Source organism: Nycticebus coucang, chromosome 12 (assembly GCF_027406575.1).
Source record: "Nycticebus coucang isolate mNycCou1 chromosome 12, mNycCou1.pri, whole genome shotgun sequence".
NCBI classification, from domain to species: domain Eukaryota; kingdom Metazoa; phylum Chordata; class Mammalia; order Primates; family Lorisidae; genus Nycticebus; species Nycticebus coucang.
Window position 1 is genome coordinate 109,839,800 of NC_069791.1, and position 12,825 is coordinate 109,852,624.

General features: G+C 53.0%; 1 protein-coding gene across 2 annotated transcripts in view; it reads left to right on the forward strand.

Annotated features, from left to right (window-relative positions):
- SNX29 (sorting nexin 29) overlaps positions 1 to 11,085 on the forward strand; it is a 640,705-nt gene extending 629,620 nt beyond the window's left edge. For both annotated transcript variants that reach the window (XM_053556354.1, XM_053556355.1), the window contains exon 21: positions 5,708 to 11,085. In XM_053556354.1, coding sequence (XP_053412329.1) covers positions 5,708 to 5,837 — 130 coding nt within the window. In that variant the 3' untranslated portion in view covers positions 5,838 to 11,085. The remainder of the gene's footprint in view (positions 1 to 5,707) is intronic.
- Positions 11,086 to 12,825: the final 1,740 nt, after the last annotated feature.

Sequence of the window (12,825 nt, forward strand, 5' to 3'; positions counted from 1 at the left end):
GCCTGCCTGCTAGCCATCCCCTCCTCCACAGTGCTGGAGGGGTGAAATCAGGACAGGGTGACATGATCAGCTGGAGGGTTATTTGAGAAGCTATGTAAACTTGATGTCAGGTTTCTTTGGGGACTTCTTATGATACTGATTTGGGTAGACAGGAATCTTCTTCTTGCAGAAGAACCTGGTCTACTTTGTGATCTATCTGCCTCCTTAAAGGTTGGGTTTGGTCATGCGGCATTTAGTCTGATATGGATGTGTTCTGAGAAGGGCATCGTTAGGTGATTTCATTGTTGTGTGAACACCCAGTCCCCGTGGGTCCTGACCTGGAGCTCGTTACCTCAGCTGGAGTCCCTTTCCCCCACGGGAGAAGGAGGGACCATTGGGACATTTGGGCTATGTTCTAGGTGACTGTCCCTTCCCAATAGGTTGTTCTCCACCTGCCTTCCAGCTGAGCTGAGAGCCAGGTGCAGGGTGTCAGCCCTGGGGAAGTGATGTCCCCAGGGAGCTTTCCAGCTTGCAGACAGGATATGTCCATGGCCCAGGATGGCCAGCACCTTGTAGACTTAGGGAAGGAAGCCTCTGCACTCTTTCATTCCTGGGCTTCCTGCCCATCAGTTTGAACTGGGTGTCTAAGGCCCTCCCTGAGCGTGACCCAGAAATGGCTCCAGCAGTACCACATCTGAAGGATGGGGCTCTGTTCTATCCTGGGACAGGTTTTCTCAGAGGATAGGGAAGCCCTACCAGAGCCAGTTCCCCAAAGTGGCCAGAACAGGTGAAGGGAGAGGCCCCACACTGCACGGCACCACATGGGCCTTGCTGTCCCAGCATTGGGTGCCCTGCTCCCCCCAGCACTGGGCACCCTGCTCCCCCTGGCATTGGGTGCCCTGCTCCGCCAGCACTGGGTGCCCTGCTCCCCCAGCACTGGGCTCCCTGCTCCCCCCAGCACTGGTCACCCTGCTCCCCTGGCTCTGGGTACCCTGCTCCCCCAGCACTGGGTGCTCTGCTCTCCCCTGGGTGCCCTGCTCCCCTAGCATTGGGTGCCCTGCTGTCCCCAGCACTGGGTGCCCTGCTCCCCCCAGCACTGTGCGCCCTCCCCCCCTAGCACTGGGCGCCCTGCTCCCCCCAGCACTGGGCGCCCTGCTCCCCCCAGCACTGGGCACCCTGCTCCCCACAGCACTGGACACCCTGCTGCCCCCACCACTGCACACCGTGCTCCCCCCAGAACTGTATACCTGTTCTTCCCAGCACCGAGTAAGAGCCTCAGCTCTGTCACAGGACAGCACATCTGTGATCTCCCCCTCAGCTGTCATTTTTAACAGTTTTTAAACCCTCGTGAGCTACTGAGATACAGATCCCACCCCATGCTGGTGAGTGATAAAGCCAAGAGTTGGCCAGACTTTATGTCCCAAGGTCCCCTGCTTTCTGCCCAGAGAAGGGGACAAGGGTTTTGATTGCAGAAGGCCTCAGGCTGTCAGGGTCTTCCCCAGGGGTCTTTCATGCTGACAAAGTAGATTTCAAGATCCTGCCTTTTAGAATCAAGTTTGAGATTGAGTTATGATGTGGTCACGTTGACCTTGTTATTGTACAGTCTTAGGAATTTTGACAAGTGCATGGCCTCCTGTAACCACCACCACCATCAAGATACCAAACAGGTCCATTGCCTCCCCTGGACTGCTCAGATCTGTCACCTCCCCTGATCTGCTCTCCGTCCCTGAACAGGTCTGTCACCTCCCCCTGGTCTGCTCAGATCCGTCACCTCCCCCTGGTCTACTCTCCATCCCCGAACAGGTCTGTCACCTCCCCCTGGTCTGCTCTGTGTCCCTGAACAGATCCATCACCTCCCCCTGGTCTGTTCTGTGTCCCTGAACAGACCTGTCACCTCCCCCTGGTCTGCTCTCCGTCCCTGAACAGGTCTGTTACCTCCCCCTGGTCTGCTCAGATCCATCACCTCCCCCTGGTCTGCTCTGTGTCCCTGAACAGACCTGTCACCTCCCCCTGGTCTGCTCTGTGTCCCTGAACAGATCTGTCCCCTACCCCTGGTCTGCTCTCCATCCCTGAACAGGTCCATCACCTCCCCCTGGTCTGCTCTCCATCCCTGAACAGGTCCATCACCTCCCCCTGGTCTGCTCTCCATCCCTGAACAGGTCCATCACCTCCCCCTGGTCTGCTCTCCATCCCTGAACAGGTCCATCACCTCCCCCTGGTCTGCTCTCCATCCCTGAACAGATCTGTCACCTCCCCCTGGTCTGCTCTGTGTCCCTGAACAGATCTATCCCCTACCCCTGGTCTGCTCTCCGTTCCTGTAGCTTTACCTTTTCTAAAGTGTTCTGTGAATAGAATCAGATGGGCGTGGCACTGTGTCAGTGAGATTCTCTCATGTTGCCAAGAACCTGCAGGTAGGTAGCAAGGTCCTTTCAGAGAAGGCTCCTTCAGCCTCATTCCCCTAAGCCAGTGCTGATGCACAAGAGTAAAGCTTCAGTGTGCCTTAAAACTGTATTTGTGGGGAGGCGCCTGTGGCTCAGTGAGTAGGGCGCCGGCCCCATATGCCGAGGGTGGCGGGTTCAAACCCAGCCCCGGCCAAACTGCAACAGAAAAATAGCCGGGTGTTGTGGCGGGCACCTGTAGTCCCAGCTGCTCGAGAGGCTGAGGCAAGAGAATCGCGTAAGCCCAAGAGTTAGAGGTTGCTGTGAGCCGTGTGACGCCACGGCACTCTACCCGAGGGCGGTACAGTGAGACTCTGTCTCTACAAAAAAAAAAAAAAAAAAACTGTATCTGTGGATGTTTTTGCATAGACCAAGGTAAAAAGGTACTGAAAAAAATCTTGGCTATTACATAGGAGATGCACAAGGCCCGGGGGGGGAAACATGGACAGCAGAGTCTGGGGACGTTGCTATGTGCTCCAACACCAGCGTCAGGCAGGGTGCCCCAGGCCTCAGTGGTGGTCACTTCCCACAGTTCTGTCACTCGTACCCTGAAGATGGCCTTACTGACACTAGTACCAAGGTCATCTAGACTTGGGGCTCTAAAAGTCTGGTTTGTGGGCTCCTGCCTGTTCAAGCAGGCGTTCTCGCGTGAGAACGGGAGGGCTATGGAATACAGTCTCCTTCACCCAAATGCAGAACCTAGGAAGTGGCCTCGAGGTGGCTTGGTTAGAACTCGTGACAGCTGTGTCTATCCCTTTGTCCAGGTATCCCCAGCCTTCGCTGGCTGGAATGCCCTTTCCCCCGTCTTCTGCTCAGCTGTACTCATGCAGTAGAACCCTCTCCTTGGATGGCCTTTGATCGGTCACATCCCCCCGTAACCCTGCTTTGAGGAACTTGAAGGTGGAAACTGAGTTTTGCATTTCCCTGGAGCCTGCTGCAGCTAAGGGGTAACATTAATACCCTCACAGATCCTTCTCACCCCCGATGGAGGCCCTCTTCCTTCATCACAAGATGGCCACCATTTCCCCACCCTCCTTAGCAACACAGCTGAAGGCTGGACACCCACCTGTTTGCTCTCTGACTTATTTTTTCAGGCTGTCTGTAAACATCCCTGCCAAGTACTCATCTCTCCCCCATTTCTGTGCATTTTTTTTTTTTTTTTTTTTGGCCAGGGCTGGGTTTGAACCTGCCACCTTCAGCATACGGGACCGGCGCTCTACCCCTTTGGGCCACAGGTGCTGCCCAAACAGTCAGGCGTTGTGCATTTTTTTTTTCATTTATGTAGCTATTTAGGGGCCCTGATGGGGCAAGAGACCACCCTCTGATGTGTCAGGATGAGGCAGCTTAGAATCTGCACAACCCAGACACCAATCCTATTCCAAAAAGACTAGGAAGGTCCTTTCAGAGAAGGCTCCTTCAGCCTCATTCCCCTAAGCCAGACAGATGTAGGGAGCTGAGTGGCAAACCAGAGGGCTGGGAAGTATGCCATGTTCTTGGGGTCTCTGAAATCTCTGTAAAAGCCTCGACCTGGTTCCCTGTCACACCGGAGACCTCTGCCTCTCTAGGTTTTTCCTGTTCCTCCTATACTCTGATTTCAAGATGCAAAAAGAGCTAAACCGGTGTTGAATGACGTATGGATGGTAGGAAGGACTGGCTGTTGCCTTTCTTCCTGTCCAGATAGCCTGCAGTGGGGACACAGTGCCTCCCAGAACATCTGAATGCGTCCCCTTATCCCTTGCAGATGCTTAAGGATCTAGAGATGGGGAGATGATCCGGGGGCTCAGTGGAGTCACAAAAGTTCTTGTGAGAAGAAAGGAAGAAGGGTGAGATTCACCCTGTGACGCTGTGAAGCTGCTAGGCTGTTGGGGGAGAGGAAGGGACCATGGGCCCAGCACACACATTGCCTTTAGAAACAGTGGTCCCCAGCCATTTGGGGACTGGTTTCATGGAAGATAGTTTTTCCATGGACTGGAAGTGGGGGGATGGCTGGGATTAGATTCTCACAAGGCACACGCAAACTCGATCCCTCCTGTGTGCAGTGTTCAGTAGGGTTTACCCTGCTGTGTGAATCTAATACCACTGCTGATGTGGCAGGAGGAGCTCTGTGGAGCGGCGTCAACACAGATACTCACCTCCTCCTGGGGGAAGGTGTGCTCCCTGCAGAGCCTCCACCAGCAGCAAGCCCTGCCACCACTTTGACTGTAGGCCTGGAAGATTTTAGATTTCTGACCTCAAACTGCATGATGACGTGTATGTTTCTGTAAGCCAGTAATTTTTTTTTTTTTTTTTTTTTATGGCAGCCACAACAAAGACAAAGTGTGTCCACTGCTCACCACTCTGACACTCTAATCCACTCGCTGGTCACATAAAATGCACCCAGATCCCTCTGGCAGACGTGCCCTCACCCTGTCCCTTCAGCTGTGCTAAGGGCCTGGGGGAAGCAGACAGACCCTTTCCCCTGCTGACCCCCCGGCACCTCCCGTAAGTAGCACTCAGGCCTCGCAGGGAGCTCCAGCTGCATTTGTAACCCACATCTTCCTGACGTGTAACCCTTAACTCTGTGGACTGTAAGTCCTGCCAGACCTGGGAGAGTTTCTCAGTTGCTCCCCTCCACATTCATCACCTGGCATGGCATGTGGCTGCTGTGGGTGCTGGAGAAACAGCCACAGGACGAGTGACCACAGGAACAGACCCTCGGTGTCTTTCTGCACCTAGCAGGTCACACCCTCCTGCCTGGCTTGGACTTGTGCTGTGTTTGGGCACCTTGTCAGGCTGGGAGCACGGCCTGGCGGCTGCCCCTGGTGACTGCACAACCCCTGCTGCGTGGCAGCGTCACGAGCAGCAGCGGGCCCTTTCCTCTGGTGGCTTCCTGTGTGGGGCTCTTTCACACACCACTTACGATTAGATACTTGCACACAGCCAGAGTGTTCCCTTAAGGTAGATGCCATTCTATGTCCCCATCTTAGTTTTTTGTTATATACCTTCCCAGACTTTAAATACAATGTTCTTCCCAAATGATTTTTCTTCTTTGACTTTGAAGTGTGCCTTTGCTGGAAGAACAAGGAAAACATGACCAGTGTCCCACAAGCAAGGTGGGACACACGCCCCACCGGGGGACCATCAGAGTGCTTTTAAGAGATGATAAGCGTACACACAATGTGCATTTCCCGTTCCTCTAGGTCCCTCTCACTATGAGCACACGCTGTCCCCACACCTGGCTGTTCCCTGCCTATAATCATTGGCATTTGAACCCTTGCCCTAACCCAGTTCTCTTCTGCTCTGTCTTACAGTGATATTACCCCTCCCGGAGAACCACTGAACAACAACAGCCGGCCCAAAGCAGCTTCTCGCTTCCCCAAGCTATCCCGAGGGCACCCCAGGGAGACACGCAACGTGGAGCCCCAGAGCGGTGACCTCTGACCTCTACAGAACCCCAGACATGGGCCCTTCATGTTACGGCAGCCACCCCACCTCAGAATAATGACAGCATCGCCCCAGAGAGCCTCCCCACTAGTCATAGGACACTCCAATTAAACTGAGTCTTAGAGCAGCTGCGGCCCTGGCCTCAGAGCGCCTCGCTGGACAGACTCAGACACGCAGTCACTGTTCTCCCACAGTCTGGACAGCCGGGGCCGTTTTTTTCCCTCCCTCCAGCTCAGGGGCCAGCAGCAGGGTGGGCGTCCCAGTCAGAGATGACAGCTCCTACACTGTAGGTCAGAAGGCAGGAGGGTTCTCCAGAAACACCTGACTCCTTCCCCCGTGAGTCAGACGACCGTCTGCTTCTTTTTGCTTTTTAACCTAATTGCCTGCTATGGCGTTATGAACAGACAGTGGGGTGCCCTTTCCTCTCCATTTTCCTTCCCACCCGTAGTTGTCACACACCCTGCAGTGTTGCCACCATAGCTCCTCCAGGGAGATGCTCCTCCTGGCCTTGCCCAGGGGCCATTAGTGAGTTTAACTTTGGTTCTTAGAGAACATCTCCTACCTCCCCACAACTGGCTTCAGGAAAGACTAGTCACATAGGAACCCTGAGGTCACCCAGGTCCACGTGCACCTTGTTGGGCTTGGTGGGGACTCAGGTGTCCCGCCCCACTGTCAGCAGCAAACTCTATCCCCAGCCTATTCTGGAATCAGTGGCCTTGGCCTTACAGTCATCAGAGACTTGGTTCTGGGAACCAGTGGGATTTCAGACCCAGCTCATCTCTGCAACCTTGAACATAGCGTGTGCTCTGAACAGATCATGACTGCTCCCTCCCTGCACCCCAAGACACACGTTTGTGATCCCCAGCAGGCTCTTGCTGGGGCCAGAATCCTGTGTATCCCTGAGGATGGATTTGCCCCTTCCTCCCTTCTCAGGGCAGGGCCTCAGAGCCCAGGGCCTTGACAGACAGCACAGCAGCCCCTGAAGCTGCTCCTCCTCCAGGCCCAGGTCACAGCGCCTCAAAGGAACAGGGCATTGGCTGGTTTCACCCCTAGGATCATGGAACTGTCCCCAGTCAAGAGCTGTCCTCAGACACTGAGCACAGTTATGAAGAGTTTGCATTTTCTGGGGACTATTAATATCTAGATAAAACATTGTGAGATGGACTACGCAGGACCAAGTTGTGCCCCTCCTCCCAACCCCCAACCTGAGGGGAGTGGAGTCGGGGGACCTGGGAACGAGGACGAGCATGGAAGGCGAGCATTGGCAAACAGACCGCGGATGTGGCCAGGCACTGCCTTGATGAGCAAGAGGTGTTTCCTAGCTAGAATCAGCTGGAAGGTTTGTCCTGCGTATTCCCCTCCTAGCCAGAAGGAAACTTATGTAAGGCAGTGAGGACAAAGTTGATCCACCTTACACATGGCTCTACAGACAAACAGAGATGGTCTGAGTGACATCTGAGGGGACCTGTGCCCCGTAAGGCAGAAGAGACATCTGGGCCTTAGAAAGGTGACCTGCTCCTTCTCCTTGTCTGCCAGGATGGCTGCTACGCAGAGGCTGGGTTTGATTCTGAGGCCCTCGGGCACTGTGGCTGGCAACATGGGGCACAGAACCTCCCTGGACTTGGCAACAGGGACTGAGAGCCCAGGCCGCCTGGCGCCAGGCCTCCCTGGGTTGGGTTTATTTGCGCCAGTCGGAGTAGAGCTGAGACTGCCCTGGCAGTGCCTCCCTGAACCGGGATCTGCAACCTGAGGGCGCCTCCCCCTTCTGTGTGTGTCGAGTACAGAATGGAACCAGCTCCAGCATCCTCCCAGGCCTGGCTCCTGATCCCAAACACATCAGAGAATGCAGCGGCATTGCCCTTTCCACTCCCCTAGGAACCTTCTCTGACATTCTGCACCTGCAGTTTGAAAAAAAAAAAAAGGCACCCATAGCCACTACAGACAGATGCTAAACCGGGAGAAACAATTCCACACCCAGCTGCTATTTAGAAAGAGGGAGGAACTCTGCCTCTCCCTTCTTCTAAAGCTTAATTATTCCCAGGAAACTGGCCCTGCCCCCTGGAACATGGGCTGTGATGGCACCATCGTGGGGTCACCTGGCTGCTCGCTCTTTGTGCCCCCCTTCTGTGACCATGCGGAGACCTGAGTCCCTCTCCAAGTGCAGACCATCCCCTCATCCCAGCTCAGGTGAGTGTGTGACAGGCACACATCAGCACCTCCCTGAAGCCTTAACTTTGGAATCATATAGAATGTTCTGCAATGATTTAGTCCCTCCAGCTTCTCCAAATACTCCCGCCCTGGCTCTGGGGTGGTGGGTCGGACTTCCCAGTTCCTGGAGGAAGAAGCCCAAAGCATCTAGTCTGCGAAGGTCTAAGCTGGGACCTGGTGCCCCAGGTGCCACCCCTGGAGACACGTCATTATCTGGCCCTCAGCCTGGATCCAGCTCCAGCCCTGCCCAGCCTTGTGCCTTCTCAGGGCACCTTACTTGATCCACAAAGAAGATCCTCTGGTACCTCTGATGTTGCCATCTGAGAAAGGACCCCCCCTCCCATACCCACATTTAGAAAGAAACCATAGGAGCTGCTTCTGTCTAGAAGGCCTTGGACATCTAGGTCCACCTCTGTTGGGAGGAGGGACCCACTCTGGGTCCTTTTGATAAGGCACCCTTGCTGTCCGTGGTCTGCTGTAGTCAGAACGGAACAGCGCCCGTTGTGTTCTCTGCCATCATCTCTTTTCTGTCTTTCTTCTCCCCTAGATAAAAACAAGACTCAGGAAAGGCAGGGAGGGGCAGATTCGTCTCTGCTTAAAAGAGACCTAAAGCTTCCAGGAAGGAAGGTCAAAGGCTGATACAAACACAGACCAGAGCAACTCTGGCCTGGGAGTAAAGCTTCTCAGCCACTCTCTCTGGAATCAGCCTGAAATTCCAGCTCCTCGGAATCTCGATCATGGGCACCCGCCACTCACGGTACTGGCAAGCGCAGAAAGCCAAGCTGGGCTTCACGGCAGCTGCTGCAGGCTCTGGGGAGGGGGAAGCTTTCAAGGAAGAGGCTGTTAACATTTGTGGTGGTAACCAACTTACCCTCCTGAGGCCTCTTAGTTACCAAAGGGACGAGGTGGAGTGGGCAGGCCAGGACGCTATGAACTCTGGGGATGGGGGGAGGACTGGGTCTAGTCACAGCCCTCAGCTCTCCACGCCTTGGAGCTTAGTAAGATGAACTCTTCAGTAACCACTGAATTTCTAGAGGAGTGGCAGGTTGTGTGTTGTGCTTTAAAACCAGACTTAATCAAAAATGGTTCACCCCCAACCAGCCAGCTGATAACACAGCTATAGCCAATGCCAGTAGTCCAAGGACTGCTCCCCAGGGTGTGGGCCCAGAGTCAGGCATGCAGTGAAGCCCCAGCAGCCTGCCCAGCTGGGACGTGTGGGGCTGCGTTCCACAGAAGACTGCTGTCCTACCTCCCTGTGCCCAGGCACGTGGGGCTGCCTCTTGGTTTTGCATGGGACAGTGCACCCTGCTGAGGGTCAAGTCTCAGGGTCTGGGCTTCCCTACCCCTCCCCATCCTCTGCAGTGGGGTCACAGCAGGAACCCTCCTCCCAGCCTGCCTTCCTCAGCCAGCCTCCTCTATGTGAGCACCTGCCCCCCACCTCCCACAAGGGAGGTTATCCCCTCAGTACCCTCTCTTGGCCTTGGCAAAGGAAGGGTTGGATTCTCAGCCTCCAGCACCTGCTTCAAGAAGACCCGACCAAGGCCCCTCTAGGGCCCCCAGCGTATCAGACTGGCCAGGAGGCATTCCAGAAGGGGTGGCCTCAACCCAGGTTTCAACCCTAAAGGCAATAATTGTCTTGACTTTTCCTTGGTGGACTCAGCCCAGTGCCCCATGGCCTGGACCTTTTCTCCAGGAGAGGCTATGACTTGGCAGACACAAGCTGTTTCTAGAAGGCCTGCTTGTGAGCAAAGTCTATTGTAATGAAGTTTCCAAAATATTGTGCAGTATTTCATTAAAGCGAATGTTAAATATTTGCTGTTCGCATTGGCTTCTGTGCTAATTTTGCACAATTGTAGCACTGTATATTTTATCTAACATTTCTGTGCCAAAAAGTTCATTTTAATGTTTCTGTAATACATGGTCTTGATTATGTTTCTAAAATAAAACTTCAGCTACTGGATCAGTAAGAATGACGGGGCAGCCCTCAGGGTCCCCAGACTTTGAACAAACCAGGTTCCACGATTCACCCATGGCCACTGGAGGTACCCCCGGCCAGCTCCACTCTAGTATTTGTCACTTTCGCCATTGCCACAGAGCCCTAATGAGTTTCTTACACACATTTTCTGTAGGGAAGGGGGGAAAAAAAGGAAAAAGCCTGATTTTTTAAAAGGATGGTTGACCTTGTAACCCAGATGAATGTCCATTCATTGGTGTTTTGAGGTACAAGCGTTCTGTTCTCACTGGCACATAAATGTTTTCCTGTCCTAATTGAAAAGCCACTGGCAGCCCCACCCAGGCCTCCACCTTCCCCTCCGATTTGCTCAGTTCTGCTTCCTGCCCTCGTGAACTGCCAGGAAAAGGCCCTCATTCACCTTGGAGGATTCTTTTCACCATCAGTATAGGATAGACAGGGATACCCTTGCCAGACTCGGGGCTGAGGCATGGACAAATGGATTGTACATTTGTAACCAGAGTGACAAAGAGCTCAAGAAATGAGCCCAGATACCAAAAAATTTCCAGAAGGAAGTGGAGCGGGGTGCCGCTAACTGGGATTTTTGTCACTTAACATTCACCCTGGAGAGGATGTCTGCTTCCACAGCCTCTTCAGCCCTGGCCCAGCCCTTGGGCAGAGGGCTTTGCTTAACTTATCTGCCACTAACTTCTTGGAGTGAGTCTTTTAGATGCAGGAGAGGTGGAAAGCTCAGCTCAGGCTGCCTGGCCTGGCCGGAGTTACTCATGTTGGGTCCCAGTGAGCCCAGTGATGCAGGGAGAAGGCTGCGGGGCCGGAGCCTATGGTTGTCTGTGTGTAAAATAGGCCTAGAAGTCTCCAATGCGCTCTGAAACGTGTAGTGTTATCTTAACCACACTCTTACGTTAAGGTTTACACAATAGGATTTTTAAACAAATGTGTTTAATTTTCTAAGATCTCTTGTATTAAAATTTTCTTTTGGAATAAGCTGTGGTAATTTTGTTACAATCTGGTTGAGCTAAACCTCTTTACAATGACAAAATAAAAATGGCGACATTTTATAAATTAGATACTCAGTTCATGGTCTCTGTCTCAGTTCTTTGTCAACAACCGGGGTTCCAGTGAACTCTTAATATACATGTATACTCCTAATATATACATGAAAACTTTTGGAAAGGTCGTTCGCCATTTCACATATCCTGGACAACAGGATCTAATCAGACTAATACTGATTTTATTTGAACTGAAATATTTTTTAAAAATCCCCTTTCAAATTAATTAAGAGGCAGATCTGGATAAACTGGAGATAGAGAATCAAAACTCCAGACAGGAGAAAGAAAAGAAACAGCACCTCCCTGCAAGTTCCTATTTATCCATCCATGGAAGCAGTGGTTGTTGGGCACCTGTGCAGTGCAACCTGGGTGGACAGCAGCGGGAAGACTGAGGAGGGCCTGCCATCCTGGAATCCCATTAGAGACGAGGCAGCTAGACAAAAGTTTGTTTTCTTTTCCAGAGTCACCTAATTGCACATGGCAGTAAATATTGCGAAAGAACAAACGGACTGGAGGAAGAACAACAGGGCCAAGGATCCACTTCAGTCCAGGCCAGAGTCTCTGGCAACCTCAGCTGACATCCGGGGCTGGGTCACCCTGTGTGGTGGGCGCCGTCCCGTGTACCTGGAACACTCGCATCCCTGGCCTCTACCCCCTGGATGTTATGACAACCAGAAGTGTCTCCAGACATGCCTAAATGTCCCCTGGGGTGGGCCACTGGTTAAGAACCCTAAGCGACATTTAAACTGAGATCTGAAGGCTGGGAGGAAAACACGACCCTGCCACCCCTTCAAGTAGTTTATTTATTCAGCTTACAAATGCGTACCATGTGGCAAGGTGTTTAACGGTTCAAACCTAGTTGTGCCACCTGAGAAAAGAAAGGTGCTTGGGATGAGAAGGTCCCAGGCTCAAGGTGGGCTTCCGCCAGGGGCAGACCTCCAAGCCAGTTCTCCTCAAGGCCACTGCTGGGCTGACCAAGCTGGATGGGATCAGGGCATCCCCATAGCCTCCTGCTCATTTAATTCTTATGGCAGCTGGGGGAGGTGGGTGCTTCAGCTTGGGTTTGAATAGTCGAGAAAACTAAGTGGGTGCTGAGTGCTGGCCTGCGCTGGTCACCCAGCCTCAGGGTATCTCTCATCCACACCCTTGCCTGTCCCGAACTCCCCTGCTGCCTCATCCTCAAATTTCCAGCATGTACTGAAGAAGCTCCCTCAGCTTCTCAGTGAGGTCTCAGCATCAGGGTTTCCCAGCATGGCGGACTACCTCCCGAGCAGGGACTGTTCCTCCCCGCCATCCTGCCTCCCTTGTCCTAATCTGTTTACTGTTACAATAAAGCAGTGTTTTTTGTGGGTTTTTTTTTTTGCAGTTTTTGGCTGGGGCAGGGTTTGAACTCACCACCTCCAGTATATGGGGCTGGCGCCCTACTCCTTGAGCCACAGGCACTGCCCTAAAGCAGTGTTTTTCAACCTTTTTTATCTCACAGCACACTGAAATTATGTTGATCACAAAAAAGTGAAAAAAAGACTTTTGAAAATATTAATGATCTATAAAAATTTTCACAGCACACTGGTTGAAAATCCCTGCTGCAAAGGAATACCTGAAGCTGGGTCCTTTATTAAGACTGACTGACTTGGCTTAAGGTTCTGCAAGACCCACTGTCTGTTGCCCTCACCTCGCCCTCACGCCCTCGCCACCTCCCTCTTCCCCAGCATCAGATCAGTTCTGTGGCCGTGAGAGTCATCCGTTGCTGGCTCCC